This window comes from Pristis pectinata, chromosome 5 (genome assembly GCF_009764475.1).
Source record: "Pristis pectinata isolate sPriPec2 chromosome 5, sPriPec2.1.pri, whole genome shotgun sequence".
NCBI classification, from domain to species: Eukaryota; Metazoa; Chordata; class Chondrichthyes; order Rhinopristiformes; family Pristidae; genus Pristis; species Pristis pectinata.
In genome coordinates this window covers 87,933,068-87,949,877 of record NC_067409.1, presented here as the reverse complement: position 1 = coordinate 87,949,877, position 16,810 = coordinate 87,933,068, and the positions used below count along the sequence as shown (strand labels likewise).

Below are 16,810 nucleotides of genomic sequence, written 5' to 3'. Positions count from 1 at the left end.
CTTCACACATTGTTGGGTTTTTCTTACTCAATTGTAGAGCTAGATGATATACCAGATACGCAATACTGTGCAGTTTCCAGTTCGATGCAAGGGTATAGCACCATACAAAACCTATCATGATACTCAGATGTTGTGACAAATATGACTGAACAACATCCTACATAGGTGTTATTTCATGACAGGACATTCCAACGAGTTATACTTTTAAAGCCAATGTTGGAAGGTAGGAAACACAACAGCCAATTTACAAACAGCAAGTTCCCAAATAAGAATTTTATAATGACCTAATAATTATACCTTTCAATGTTAGCTGACTATAAATATTGGTCAGGACACCAAGAATGAATTCACAACTCTTCTTTGAAATGGATCCATGGGCAGATGGGGCCTCAGTTTTTCCTAAAGTCAAACAGAGAGTACCTCATTCCCTCAATATCCTTCTTGGTGTCATCCTGGATTATATGGTAAAGTTTCTGAATTGTAACCTGAACCAGACTCTGATTCAGGTGCTATATAGGAGTAATTCACAGTTGTGCAGTGGAAAAGGGTGAAGGGGAGTATCCTTATAAAGCATAGACTTAAGAAATACAGGTGGAGAAAATAGAGCCATCTTTGGCATCTTACTTCACCTGTGTTTGTTTGGTTTTGATCACACTGAATGTCATCAATGGAAAGATGTACTATAATTAGTTTTCCTTATACATTTATACATAACACAAAAAGTGGTTTAAACAGAAAAAATACCAGCACCTTTATATATAGTTTATTCCATATTTACAACTTGCCCTCACAAAAACAGTTCTATTAGCAGCCTTCTTTCAGACAGACAGTAGACAGCAATGTAATTTAGACATATTCAGATGTCTGCTGATTAAATTCTTGCCTTAAAAGTGGAATTCATTTGCTGTGCATTTAAAAACACAGTAAAGCACTAAATGACACCTTGTTGCAGAAAAAGTACAGAGGAAAGGAAGAAATAAATGCACAAAAAGATGAGCATTTTTCAACACATTATAGAACTGAAAGTCAACCATGATCACTGTGAATCTGATTTAGAAGATACATTTGCATTTATACAATGTCATTCATACCTTCAGGACATCCCAAAGTGCTTTACACCCAATTAATTTTTTTTTGAAAAGGAGTCACTGTTGTTAATCAAGCAAACACAGATGAAAAGTTGTGCATTGGAGGTCCTACAAACAGCAATGAGATAAATGGTCAACTAATTTGCTTTAGTGTTTGTTGAAGGATAATTGTTGGACAAGTGGAAGGAAAATACAAAATTGTGCCATGAAATCTTTATATACATCATTTAATTGAAGCAGTTTAATATGTCAGTTCAAAGATGACACCTCCGATAGCACAACAATCCCTTAGTAATTCAATGACTATAGGTCTGACTAGGTGATATGCTTAGGTCCTAGAGTGGGGCTTGAACTCATAATGTTCTGACTCTAAAGCATATGTGTAATGATTACCAGAGCCACATTGGCATTGAGATTATTCAAAAATAAAGCAACAATTTGAAAGGATGCATCATAAAATGAAGAAAAATTTTGTTGAGTTAATGTTAAACTAATTTGGATTAAAACATTTAATTCTGAAGTTGGCATAAAATTCTATTCATTAGTTAATTTTCATAAAAATTGAATTTTTGTCAAATATAAAACCACAGGAATAATAGAAAAGCAGGTGTGAATAGTAATTCAGATCAAAGTAATCTCTCCATTTTACAGCAAGGAAGAGAAATGCACCATTTTTAAAGCTAACTTTGCTGAATCAAATATTTACAAAAGCAGCTTAACTTGAATGACACAAATCAGATATAAAATAACAGACGAATTAAAAAGAAACTCCTGTACCCTGACCACATGGCCCAAAAGAATACAATACTTCAGGAAAAAACTCACTAAATTTTATAATCAAAACAGTTTGGTCATTGTCAAACTACATTGACTAAATGTTTTATAAAATCAACATTTCATTGCATAGCTTTTTCTTTCACTTTAACTGTGGTTTTGTTCTGGTTTTATGTTTAGTGATAACTGCCTTCAAATATTATCCTGATAAAGCATTAAAATTCATTGTAGGCATATTATAAATGCTGTACACTTCCACAACAAATTCTAATTCAGCATACTTATTCAGTAAAAATTATTACTTATAAGCATCTTATTTTATTGTTGTCAGGAAGTGTGACAAAGCTTGCACAATATTTTAATCCTGTGCTCTAATTTTTTTGTGCTTCTGATCTTGGGTTGTCTCTAAAATATCTTGTGTATACTGCTCACTGGAGCAATGAAAGGAATAAATTAGCACAGTCCAAGAAAAACAAAGCTACGGAAGAGGCAATATCCTGCCTTAAGCTAAATGTGCATTTCCCCAAACAATTCAAAGTATCACTATTTTGTTAAATAAGCCTAGTATTAAATGGCTACTTTATTAAAAGTACAGTTTATTGTGAAACCAGGAGCAGTGCTGGGGATCTGAAACACAGATAAAGAGATGATATTTCATGGATTGAATGATGGCGCAGCAAATATCGTGTCAGAAGACATCCTTGTAAAAGATTTTTTCAATTACTTTCGTTTAAATTAAGGACAGAAAATTGAACAGGTCTGTTGAAGGTCTACCCTCTGTCCAGTCAATTTTCTTACAGTTGCTGTCTGCAGGAGATCCACTGCACAAATCTGGGTGAGTCTCCCTTTATTATGCATAGTTTTATGCCTAAAAACTCTAAAAGACATTATATTTTCAAATGATTGGTAAATGACAGTCGATGGGGAGCTTCACATCAGTTACCTATCTCAGATCATCAGCACCTTGTAGTTGTGGGAGTTTACAGAAGTCACAAGATTGGAGTAAAATCTGTTATTAACCATTTTTGAAAAGTCCATCACAATTTCAACAAATCAGTTAAGATCTTCTGTTAGAAATGATTTGTTGTCTAGATTTAGCACATCCATCAGATATTCTTTAAAAATCACAATAAACACATTAAAACAAACTTCTACAGAAGCTGTAATTTAGTTTAACTCTTCGTGTCAGTAAAAAGTTGGTGTCACTATTCTTCAGATTTACCTTTTTAAGATATTTGCAAATACTGATGTAGTTCGGACAGCACTCCAGAATACTATGTGGAATCCTTTGTTGTAGGATGTACAGACAGGAGTGGAAGGAAATGGCATACAATTCTGCATTCTTCATCATGATGCCATTCTCAAGAATGGTTTTAAAAAGAGTGAACAGATATATGGTAATGCAGACTGTTGCTAAGAACAAGATTAAGGCAAGAGCATTCTATATACAGAGGTTTTTTTTCTAAAAAAAACAGTACAGGTTTTGAAAACTGCTACAACACACCTACCAGACAAAACCAAGAGAACATTTCTGAATCCACATAGCCTGAACACCTTTCGTTATGTGTAAACTGGACATGATCATGATTATATGATCCAATAAATTCTGCCCATTCAATTCACACTAAACAAGAGAACAGGAGACAACCTGAGTTGTAGTAGATTTCAGGCTGAAAAATGATCATCTTACATTGGAAAGCTATTGGAGGGTCTCTTTCCTTTTACTCTTGGGTCTTTGTGGAAAAACAGATGAGAAATCCATTCTCATTTGACAAAATAGCTTACTTTCATGCTGGTGAATATTCTAGGAGTTTTCATTATTTCGGTTCAGGCTGCTCGCAGCTGCATTACTTGGAGACTGAAGAAATTCACGGAAGTCTTGGACTAAGTCCCGTTGTTCTCCAACACTCAGGTTATGAGGACTCCCTGAGGATAAAACACAAAATCAGTTTTTCATTTTTAATAAAAGCCAGCCAGAAACCCTTTAACCAGCAGGTCAAATACAAGTACTAACTTTGGAAAAGCATAATCAGGCTTAACTGTTTAAGCAAACCTACAACAAAAACTTTTTGTAAAAACCCCTTAATATAGCAAAATATGCCAAGGTGCTTCACAAACACAAACAAATAAAAATATGTCATCAGATGATTGCAAAAGTTTTGGTCAGAGGTAGGGTTTAATGAGTGTGTTAAAGGAGGAAAGACAGGTAAAGGAATGGTGGGACTAAGGAACAGCATTCAGCAATCAAGACCTTGGCAGCGAAACATCAGTAATCACATTCATGATTGAGCAGAACAACAGAGTTGGAGCAAGGAGATACAATTTGTATGACTGGAGGAGTTTTCAGAGATGATGCGGGACAAAGTGAGTGGGGATGGTGGAGGTGAAGCTAGGGGGGGCGGGGGGGGGGGCTTTAAAGATGTGAAGGAAAACCTGTTTAACTGAGAGCAATGATGAGTAAATGAAGCTGCTGTAGGTCATGTTAGGTCATGATCATCAGAGTTATGAAGACCTCAAGTTTACAGAAGGTACACCGCGGTTCAGTGTAATCATGAACACTACTGAGCTTTCTTAATTCTGTTCTTAAACATTTATGACTCCAGATACTCTGTAGAGTAACAGAACACCCTATTAATATTTAAGCACAATCCATGGAAGGTCTGTAACCCAAATAAAAATAATTCTTTAGATCAAACACAACAGGGCAGACTTTGCTGAAAAGAATAATTGCATGTGAACTGTGCACAACATTATAAATACACATTAGCGAGTAATATAGCGTGGAAGAAATAGCCCTTGAACTACAAATCACAAGTTACTTGCCAGTTTGTGTCACTCCAGTCAGCGTCTTGAAAATGTATCCTAATGCTTAAGCTCCCAATAATTTTCAGGAAGTTGCTGAATTTCCATGTTAATTACTCATTAAACTCATGGAATGTTAAATCAATTAATGAATAACACAAGTACACTTTCAATAATGTGGCAGTTAATATTGACAGTTAACTGACCTCTCTTGTCCAGAAAATAATTGCAAATGTAGAGTCTCCCTATACACTCATGACTGTGTGGCCAGATTCTGCTCTAACTCCATCTACAATTTTGCAGATGATACCACCGTTGTAGGCCGTATCTCAAACAGCGATGAGTCGGAGTACAGGAAGGAGATAGAGAGCTTAGTGGAATGGTGTCACGACAACAACCTTTCCCTCAATGTCAGCAAAACAAAAGAGCTGGTCATTGACTTCAGGAAAGGGGGCGGTGTACATGCACCTGTCTACATCAATGGTGCTGAGGTCGAGAGGGTTGAGAGCTTCAAGCTCCTGGGAGTGAACATCACCAACAGCCTGTCCTGGTCAAATCCAAGTAGATGCCACGGCCAAGAAAGCTCACCAGCGCCTCTACTTCCTCAGGAGGCTAAAGAAATTTGGTTTGTCCCCTTTGACTCTCACCAACTTTTACCGATGCACCATAGAAAGCATCCTATCTGGATGTATCACGGCTTGGTACGGCAACTGCTCTGTCCAGGACCACAAGAAGCTGCAGAGTTGTGGACACAGCCCAGCACATCACGGACACCAGTCTCCCCTCCTTGGACTCTGTCTTTACCTCTCGCTAACTTGGTGTAGTAGCCAGCATAATCAAAGACCCCACCCACCTGGGACATTCTCTCTTCTCTCCTCTTCCATCGGATAGAAGATACAAGAGCCTGAGGGCACATACCGACAGACTTAAGGACAGCTGCTACCCCACTGTGATAAGACTATTGAACAGTTCCTTTATACAATGAGATGGACTATGACCTCACGATCTACCTTGTGACCTTGCACCTTATTGCACTGCACTTTCTCTGTAGCTGTGACGCTTTACTCTGTACTGTTATTGTTTTTACCTGTACTACATCAATGCACTCTGTACTAACTCAATGTAACTGCACTGTGTAATGAATTGACCTGTACAATTGGTTTGTAAGACAAGCTTTTCACTGTACCTCGGTACAAGTGACAATAATAAACCAATACCAATTCCAGTTGTGAACCAATGTGGATTTTTTCTTTTTTTTGTTTCTTACTTTTCCTTCCTACTTCTTCACTTCCCTCTCACGCACTCCCTCTCATGCACACTCTCATAATTAAATGCTTCTTTATCTTTCTTTCTGTTCCAACTCCAACACTAAATTCAGCCATTCCTTTTCACTCCCATTTTCATCCATGCTTAATTTTCAGTCCTTGTATCCCATTGGTCAGGTGCCATTTTGTTTATCCATTGTTCACTAAGATCAGAGATATCAACTTCAAATATAAATATTTTTAAAAACTAAATATTTAGAAACAAGTCAACTAATGCTACACAGTAACACTCTGGAGAAACTGATAGGATGGTGCAATTTAAATCTGAATCTTCCCATTCAAAAGTTAAGGGAAAAAATATTGGAGCCTTCAGCCGCAAAGGCAGCAACTCTTAATTTACTAATTTCAATGTAACGTGTTAACCAACTGCAACTTCACACAGGATCTTTTAATTGTTTTGTATGGTTAAATACAAACAATATAGATTTCTAAGATAGGAGCTATACAGCACATGGCACCTCTCCTGCCACCTTTTCCCATCAAGCATTTATCCAATTATCATTTAAAAGTTATTACAGAATATATTTCCACCATCCTTTCAATATATTTTATATCGTAACATGAAACCACTGGATAATTTTTCTTTCACATTTTTGTTCTTTTGTCAATTACCATAAGTTTGTATCCTCTAGAAAATACTTTGTTTACTTCATCAAAGTCCTTAATGATTTTAAGCACATCTATCAATCTCCACATAATCTCTGTACTATGAATTGCTCTAGTCTCCAGCACTGTTCTATGCATTCTCCCAATGTCTCAGAACCTTTTCTAAATTGCAATGTCCAGAATTAGACATATTGTGCCAGATGTTGTTGACTAATTCTGAACCACTGGTATTTAGCTATTTCAAAGGCAGTAAGTTTAGGACTTTCACACATGTACTATCCTGGACATATCAACAGATCAGACAGTTCAGTCAGCTGCTAAGTGCCACTTTGGGTGTGGATCCTGCATCAGGTTAGACTTCCAGTGTTCTGAGATATCAGTGGTTTCAGTGGGTGGTGGATTAAGAGGCAAAGGGGAAGTTCTTCTTTTAAATCTGCTTCAAATTAACAGTTCAATTTCTAAGCATGTTATTAGATGTTTTGTTAACTACACCTTTATTTTAAAAGTCATTTAAAACAATGTATTTTTAAAATTATTTTCTTCAATGTTAGTACTTTTTAAATTGCCTTTGAATGCCAGAGACAGGTAAAAAAAAACACAGCTTTTACAAGATGACAAAATTGGAGGCAGGGCTTTGCAGGCTGGAAAACATTCAAGGCAAGTTTATGAGGTGAAGCCACCTCATTGCACTGCAGGAAGCATGACATTAGTTCAGACCAAAACATTTACGTGTAGGAACCTTCAGGCTAGGAAAGTAGGGGTTCTGAAGTCATACTGGGCACATACAAGCACTGAACGGCCACAAATACTAATTCTGGGCAGGAAAGCTAGCATAACAAGATCTGGACTAATATTCTAGTTGAGACCCAGCTGGCAATTTTTAATGGTTTTGGAAAACAAAATACAAAGCTGAAAAAAACCTGTTGTCACCTTCTACAGTCTTCTCAACTTTCTTGCCAACTTCAGAGATTTATGAAATCTCTCCACCCCCCCCCCCCCGCAGATCTGCATCCCTCCCCTTTAAAATGTTGCTCTCTCATATTTCCTAATAAAATCCATCACTTTGTTTTAAATTTCACATACCCATTTCACCAATCTATGCCCTCCTTAAGTCTACTATTTTCCTCAGATTTACTACATTTTCAAGTTTTGTGATGTCTACAACCTTACAAATTGTGTTCTATGTACAATGTCATGGTGATTAATGCTTGTCAAAAATAATTGTAATCTTTATTTCAACCCCTGGGGAATATCACTGTGTTTCTCCCTCTATTTATGTAAAACAATAAAATAATCACCTCCGCTCCTTGATTTTCATCCACATAACTAATGCCCTTTCATCCAAGAGTCTTCTACTCTGCTAAAAAGTCTATGTAGTACTTTAATGAACACGCTATGGAAGTCCACATTAACATCTACCTTTGTTATTTCTTCAAAGAATTCAATTGAGTTAGTCAAACATCAATTGCTTTTAACAAACCCACATTAGTTTTCTTTATTAACTAATACTTGTAACAGTGGCAACTAGTCTAGTATTCTGTAATATTACAGAAAATGCAACTGGACCAGTTACATTAATATTGTGGCTATGAGAGCAGGTCAGAGGCATGGTCACTCACATTAAGTCACTCACCTCCTGACTCTTCAAGCACGTCAGGAGTGTGACAGAATACCCTCCACTTGCCTGGATCAATGCAGCTCCAACAACTCTCAAGAAACTTTGACGCCATCCAGGACAAAGTTGCCCACTTCACTGGTATGCTATCCACCACTGCCATACAGTGGCTGAGGCATGTACCATCTACCAAATGAACTGCAGTTATTCCCCAAGGCTTCTCTGATAGCACGTGCCAAGGACAAGGGCTTAAGGTGCATGGGGACACCACCACCAAATTATTCTCTCCAAGTTGCACACCATCTTAACTTGGAAAAATACTGCCTTACTTTCAAAGTCACTCGATCTACATCTTGGAACACGCTCCTCAACAGCAACGCAGGAGTACCTTATGCAGAATGATTACTCTGTTCAAGATGGTAGATCGTCAACAAATTCTCAAGGGCAATCAGGGATTGGTAATAAATGCCAGCCTTTCCAGTGATGCATTGATCCCAGAAAATGAATAGAAAAAAAATTATCTTTTTGGTCCACTGACACCATTCTGATTTTGACTGTTTGTTGCTATTTAAATACTATGGGGTTGAACGATCATCTCATTTCTTTTCAAATTTCCAGTCATATATTCATGCAAATTTTAAAATTTAGTCAGATTTTTTAAAGTCCCACTGTAACCTGAAGACAGCCGCGTATTTCAGCGATTGTGGTGAGGACATGTCATTGAAGGGGATGGAATACATTGCACTGCACTTACCAACTAGCACAGTAAATGCTTTTCAGTTTCCAGATATGTATTTCAAAAATATTGTGAGGACATTTAGTTAAAAGGATTTTGAGAATTAATGATTGAATGCAGACTAAAGATACAGATTGAATGTTATAAGTTTGGAATAAAGAATTCACATGTTTAATGCTTTGCTAACAAACTATAAAGCTCATCATTAGAGGAGAAAAAATGAACACATTACACAGAGTACTAAACTGGCAAATAAACAACAGAAGTTCAGCTAAAGCAGATGCAAACTACATGCAGATCTCAGGACGTTATTCAAATACAGTATACAATCCATTAGACCATGGCCATAAGAAGTAAATGAGGGCCAATTATCGAATGATTAATCCTACTTTCACCCTTCAGATACCATAGCAACATAATTACTGAGTAGCCATCTGGTGGACTAGAATATGCTTGAAGTGAAAATATTATAGAACAAAGCCACAAGATAATTAGAAAAAAATAAGCCATCCAGTCCATTTAGATTCACCCATCAAAAAGGCCCTCCCTAATACTGTAATGGATTATTTCTAATTAATTTTAGGATTGCAATTTTATCTGGTGATCTCTGCATGAAGAACTTGCCAATATTAATTAAAAAATTAGCTTTATGAACTTGAAGCTATTTTCTCATCTTACTCCAAACTGTTTATCAACTAACATTTCAGGATTTTCTTTATCAATTCCAGTTACTATTGTAAACAACTGTTCACAACCACATCTCAGGTACCTCATTTCCAAGTGGAAAAGCTCAAATCTCTCTAATCAATAGCTGCCACTGCGCATCAGCCTTATGACTCATCCTTTCCTGTGTTAACATTTCCCTTGTACAGATGATGCAGTACAAGCCCAATGTGGTGGAACAGATAAAAGAAACAGCACACAAAATACTAGGTGTATTGCATCTGGTTTTCCAATGGAGCATCACACTATGTGATTCTACTATAGTACTTATATAATGGATCAGTTAATTTTCGTTTAAATGTAGGGAGGATTAATTGTGCTCACAATTAAACAGGAACATGTAACTAATATGCAATAACTATTCAATTTGAGCAGAAAAAGTTTACCACATTGGAGAAGAGGCAAATCCTGAATTAAGTGAAATGATGAGGCACATTATTATAAAAAAGAAAATACTATACAAGTTAGTTAAGGAAGAAAAAAATAAAATGACCTATTGCTACATATTCATGGAATCTCAGAGAAATAAGAGAAGAAGCACCAAAGGCCCTGGAAATTATATTGATATCTAACAGAGTTCTATTCTGGAGCTGCTTCTATTCACCGTGTACATCAACAATTTAGTTATAGGAGTAAAACCAATGCATGGCTAAGCATATGCAATAAAGCTGTGACATGATATCAGTAAGGTTGTGGAATGGGCAAAAAAAAAGCACAGAATTCAATGGCAGTAAACATGAGGTGGTCCATTTTAGTTAAATAAAAACATAGAAGTATTAATTATAGGATTGCATCGGAATTCACAAGATCACAAGACAAGGGAGCAGAAGCAGGCCATTCGGCCCATCGAGTTTGCTCCAAGGAAAGGGAAATAGAAATGAGAAATGGGGAATGGGGGAAGAAGAAGAAGAAAAAAAAAACTATTCTAATCCCAATTACCGGCGTTATCCCCATATCCCTTGATATCCTGACTATTTAGATATCTATCTATCTCCTCCTTGAACGCCCCCACTGATCTGGCTTCCACTGCTGTACGTGGCAAGGAGTTCCACAAATTCACCATCCTCTGGCTAAAGAAATTTTTCCTCATCTCTGTTTTAAAACTGTACCCTCTAATTCTAAGATTGTGTCCTCTGGTCCTGGACTCACCCACCAAGGGAAACAGCCTAGCCACATTTACTCTGTCCTTTCCTATCAATATTTTAAATGTCGCTATGAGGTCCCCTCTCATTCTTCTGTACTCCAGCGAATACAGTCCAAGAGCCGACAAACACTCCTCATACTTAAGCCCTTTAATTCCTGGAATCATCCTCGTAAATCTCCTCTGAACCCTCTCCAACGTCAACACATCCTTCCTAAGATGTGGGGCCCAAAACGGCGCACAATATTCCAAATGAGGCCTCACTAGTGCCCCGTAGAGCCTCATTAACACTTCCTTACTTTTATACACTATACCTCTCGAAATGAATGCCAACATAGCATTCGCTTTCTTTACCACCGATCCGACCTGGTGGTTAACCTTTAAGGTATCCTGCACGAGTACCCCCAAGTCCCTTTGTACTTCCGTGCTTTGGATTTTCTCTCCTCCTAGATAATAATCTGCCCGCTTATTTCTGCTTCCAAAGTGTACAACTGCACATTTCCCTACATTGAATGTCATCTGCCATTTCCTTGCTCATTCTCCTAAACTGTCTAGGTCCCTCTGCAACCTTCCTATCTCTTCAATACTCCCTACTCCTCCCCCTATCTTGGTGTCATCCGCAAACTTAGCCACGAAACCATTTATTCCATCATCCAAATCGTTAATGTACAAGGTAAAAAGGAGCGGTCCCAACACCGACCCCTGCGGCACACCACTAGTAACCGGTAACTAACCAGAACGAGATCCTTTTATTTCCACTCTTTGCTTCCTGTCAACCAGCCAATGCTCCACCCATTCTGTTATCCTACCCGTAATTCCATGACCTCTCATCTTATTAATCAGTCAAAGGCCTTTTGAAAGTCTAAATACACAACATCTACCGCCTCTCCCTTATCCACCTTGCCTGTGATTTCTTCAAAAAACTCCAATAGGTTGGTCAGGCAGGATCTTCCCTTCACAAAACCATGTTGGCTAGGACCTATCCTGCCCTGCGCCTCTAGGTATTCCGTAACCCCGTCTTTGAGGATAGATTCCAATAACTTTCCCACCACTGACGTCAGACTAATAGGTCTGTAAATTTCCTTTATGCTGCCTCCCTCCTTTCTTATACAACGGAACTACATTTGCGACCCTCCAGTCCTCCGGAACCACGCCTGAATCTATTGATTTCTGGAAAATAATCGCCAATGCCTCCGCTATCTCTAAAGCCACCTCCTTCAGAACCCGGGGATGCACCTCATCCGGTCCGGGAGACTTATCAGTCTTTAGTCCATTTAGTTTTCCTAGCACCTTCTCCCTAGTAATCTTTAGAATTAAAGCTGGGTGGTCTGCAAGAACCAAGGGATTTGGGTGTTCAGGCTCACAAGACATTCAAAGCAGCTCCTCAAGCAGATATGGTGATAAAAACAATAAGAGAATTCTGGGTTTTATAAGGATATTAAACAAGTTGAAATATAAAGATGACCCTGAGTTTTCGTACCTATGGTCTTGTTATGTTTAGTTTTGGCCAGCATGCTATGACGACGTCAAGTCAATTGACAGGCCACAATGCAGCTATTGTTGGTATCAAGGAATAAAAAGAGAAAGCAGGAATGACCTGAAATATTTGGGTTGGCTATTTCCATTTGAACAGAGATTAAAGGTCATGGGATTAAGAGTACTGATCATGTGGAGGATAAACACTAATATGGATGGATTGGCTGAACAGCCTTTTACAGGGCAATTTCTTTGTAATTTCAAGTTGAATAGTGAGGCAGGAGCTGCAATACCTGCCATCAGAAAGAAGGAATAACATTAAAGGATCACATCTTTATAAAAATTTAGGTGGGAAACATTAATGATAATGTATTTTCAGACAGCAATTAAAAGTATAAAAATGGTAGAGATGTTTTCTGCTCTTGCAGGTTTTCATAATTGCCGAATTACAAATAATGGTCATGTGCCTTACCAAAATGATGCAACTCATAGGTTTAGGAATTTGCTGCCCAACAATTTGAGAGACACCAAATTGGATGTTGACCTTTACTGCAAGGGGGATGGCGTACACGAATAAAGAATATAGCAAGGGCTTGAACTTTTGAGTTATGTAGGAACAAAAACAGAAATGCTGGTAGAATTCAGCCAGTCAGGTAACATCTGTGGAAAGAGAAACCAGTTAATGTTTCAGGTCGAAGACTCTTCATCAGAACTGGTAGAAAACTGATTATAATTGATTATGAACATACAATTTCATAATTTCAGTTCAGTTGCACTTAGAGACTGAAAGAAACTAAAGAAAGATCACATACCTTGTTTTTTAAATAAACAAAATAAGTTAATTTGGCCCAACACCAACAAAAAATGGGGAAAAAAGTCAACTGAACCAAAACAAAACTAGAACATTTAAGCACCAAGACTATCCAAGGCCAAGATGGATTTTTGGACAATGGAGAAAACGAAGGTTTGGAGGAAAAATAAATAAAAAATTGGGCAAAATAAAATGGAGTTGAATCCATGAATCATATCACCCAATATTTTAAATGAACAGCAGAACAGGTTTGAGGGGATATATGGCCTCCTCAGGTATTACCTACTATTAGAAATACTTCCAAAATAAATCTGCTGGTAAGCAGTATCTTTGAATGTTAAACAAGTTTTCTACAAGTAGCTTCAATTTATTACACAAATAAGAATTTTTACAGCCTTGCTCTCTAAACACTCTCTGCAAAAGATGGCGGTATCATTTTGTACGCACTGTTAGTTCCTTGCTAAGAGACCCAGCCAGTCAATACTGGATAGCAAAGCCTGTCCTTGTCCTCAGCCCTTGGTCACCCATGCCAATTCCACATTGCCTATACACACCTCTTCCCAATAATAGAAAAAGAATCAGAAACCAAATACATAAGGAAGATGGATTTAAGAGCATAAGAAGATAATGAAAACTGCTTCCATCTGAAGGACCTCTGTACAACTTAAGATGAGCTACAGTTATACTTGGACTGTGTGCAACACAGAGTTAGGTATGGCCCTAGAATCTCCAAGAAAGATTGTCTCTTTACTTTGAAGGATTAAACCAACAACAGGAAGAGATCTTTGATTTTTGAAGGATACAAAAGTTGTGCGCTGGACAATGAACATGCCTACTTTATATAAAAAGGTGCCTTCAACCGCATAAATGGGCCTTCAACAGCATACATCTGCCAATCATGTACTACACAAAAATCACCTGTAAGCTCAGCACTGACCTTTGCCCAATAGCCTACACTTTTTCTCTCACCTTCAAACAGATCTGAAATCTAATTTCACATGTGATTTTGTTTTTTGATGGCAAATACTCCAGAAGTACTTATGAACAAAGGATGGGTCCACTACTGTTGGCTTGTAGATCCAGCTTCACAATCTCAACTAAGAAAATCAATGTCACTTTCACAGCTGTCCAAATTACGTCTTCCCAACAAGACTGGGCTAAGGTAGTAGCTTATATTTTTCATATTTCCTTATGACAAAGAGAGAAGCCATTTAGCCCCCTGAATCTATGCCAGCTCTCAGAGCAATCCTATTAATCCCATTCTACTACTTATTCCCTGTAATCTATTCTCTCCCACAGGGAGTGCTAGATGAAAAAAAAGTTTACAATATAAACTTGGGTTTACTGATTCTTTAGAGAATCTTGACATCTTGACACAATTTATGTTTGAATAATTATCAAGCAATTCACTAAGGTTTTCATATATACTGAGAAAGCACTTCCTTACAAACCAGATCATACCAGAGGGAGCATTTAACAGTCCTTTAATGATCCAATGATTTATGTCAACCCCGTCACTAAATATTTGCATGGTGAAGTCTCAATCACAACCACTCAAATGGAGGGTGATCCTACCTCTTTGCCTTATGTTATGTGCAAAGAGAAAATATTAACAGTTCCAGGAAACAAAGATCTCTTTAATCCAAAAGCTGCTCAAATTATTGCTAAGTATCGCTTACAATTAGTAACTGCTCAGTTTTCACAACAATTTTCTTTTGTATTGGGCAGCACTTGAATGGCGAGCTTTATCCCAAGGCACACCAAATGAATTTACAACTGCAGAGCATTAATATTGACAACATCATTATTGAGCTGGAAAAAGAATTATCAGTTTGCTTAATATCCCTCCTCTCTGGAGTTGGGTTATTCCTCCAATATCTCATCTTCCAGTTTAGTTCTGTGGTGTTGCTCCAATAGATCCACTCGATCTTACAAAAAAACAATTACATTGCCTAGAGCAGTTTTGCTCCTAAGCTAGCATGTAACGTTTGGTGGATCTGGTTTAGACTTCTTTCCACATGATTTCAATGTTATCTCTAATTTAGACTACTAAACTTAAAATTCATAAAAATTCATCGTGTATATTAAAAAACTGGTGTTACTGATTTGAATTATCCTCAATAAACCTGCTCTTATAATTTCATCCAAACCAGTTGGTGCAGCTGTTGCACATAAGTCTTCCTCCATCCCTCATCATCCAATCCTATCAGCATTACCTTTTGTTCCTTTCTCTCGTGTAACCTATCTACCTTCTCCTTGAATAGAACAAAAGCAAAGGATCAAATGCTCTTGCAGCAGACATTTCAGTTTAAATACCTGAAGCTGAAACGGGACTAAAAATGGCATTCTCCAGAAGAGGAATGTTGTGTAGTCAAAGGACAGAGAAAAGGCAATTAAAGATCTGACACAGGAACATTAGAGTTTCACACTCCTTCAGGGTTTTGAGTCGTTAGCAAAATGTAGATTGACAACAGTTTGCAATAAAGATATCTGCAATTCCCAAACTAACAGTATAAATTCAAAATGTAGACATTAACATTAATTCTGTGTGTGCTTTACTTGCAAAACAGTACTACAAGCCTAAGGTTATCAGTATCTTTCTCATTTTCATACATTGGTACCTTGCACATAAGTCACTCAGGATGCATTACCAGGAAAGAGAGTGATAATGAAATCATTGCTAAAAGGGGTCATTAGAGCATTATAAGAGACTCATTACTGACAGCACTGCTGTGTTGGGAACCCAATGAGAACCCCTGTCCTCTTGGCTGCTGTGTTGAGAACAAGGCAAGAAGCCCTGCTTTCCTGTTGCCAGGTCAGGAACTTGGCGCTAATTCCTGCCTTCTATTGGTGGTCCAGCAACAATTAATTGCCTCAAGGGTCATCGTGAGGAGGCCACCTGTGAGACATCAGGAGGTGATGAGAGCAACTGTTGGATCCAGGTAGTCTGTCAACACATGGAATAGGTGCTGCTAGTCCCCAGCAATGTCTTGCACTCATCTTACCATCTCATCACTGAGAGGTTGCACTGCTCCATCTGGCCTGCCCAACGCCAGCTCTCAAACATCCTCTCCACACAGAGCTGTACAGCAATTCATTGCGGCACACGTACCATTGCAGGACAGGTGTTTGCTGCAGATTCCCAGCACAGCGCAGCCAGTGCGACAGGCAGGAGTTCACACTAGATACCTGGCATGGCTGCATGTATCCTGAGTGGATATCATTTATTAAAAATGTGAAGACGTATATATCTGTGAATGTTTGGCCTGGAGGGCCAAGTGCACCATAACGAATCAGTGCTCTGGGTAGCATTAAGCAGGGTGCCAGTATACTAACAAACAATTCTTACTCATTTTCTTCTGTTTCAGACATTTAGCATTCATGGTTACATATGTCACACAGACAGTTAACTTTTTCCAAAATAAAAGAATGTGGCTTTGATATGATGAACTGTTCTTCATGAATCTGAATGTCAACCATCTTTTAAAAGATGGTGCAATGTTAACCATAAAACAAAACAATCCACTTGTACACCATCTTGTTCAATGAAGCTTTTCAACCAACGTATATGACAGGGTATAATTGGATGGATATAAAAAAAATGAACTAGAGGAAACTACCTTAGACTTTTAGAAATGCACCTCAGACCAAGGCAATCTTATCAGTTACTCTAACATTATTTAATTAAAGCCATAATATTTCCCAAATTAGGA

At 37.9% G+C, this 16,810-nt stretch overlaps 1 protein-coding gene across 4 annotated transcripts in view; it reads right to left on the bottom strand.

Annotated features, from left to right (window-relative positions):
• Nucleotides 1-747: 747 nt before the first annotated feature.
• The window catches only part of brd9 (bromodomain containing 9), a 54,053-nt gene continuing 37,990 nt past the window's right edge, over nucleotides 748-16,810 (bottom strand). For all 4 annotated transcript variants that reach the window (XM_052016712.1, XM_052016715.1, XM_052016713.1 and 1 more), the window contains one exon: nucleotides 748-3,788. In XM_052016712.1, coding sequence (XP_051872672.1) covers nucleotides 3,667-3,788 — 122 coding nt within the window. In that variant the 3' untranslated portion in view covers nucleotides 748-3,666. The remainder of the gene's footprint in view (nucleotides 3,789-16,810) is intronic.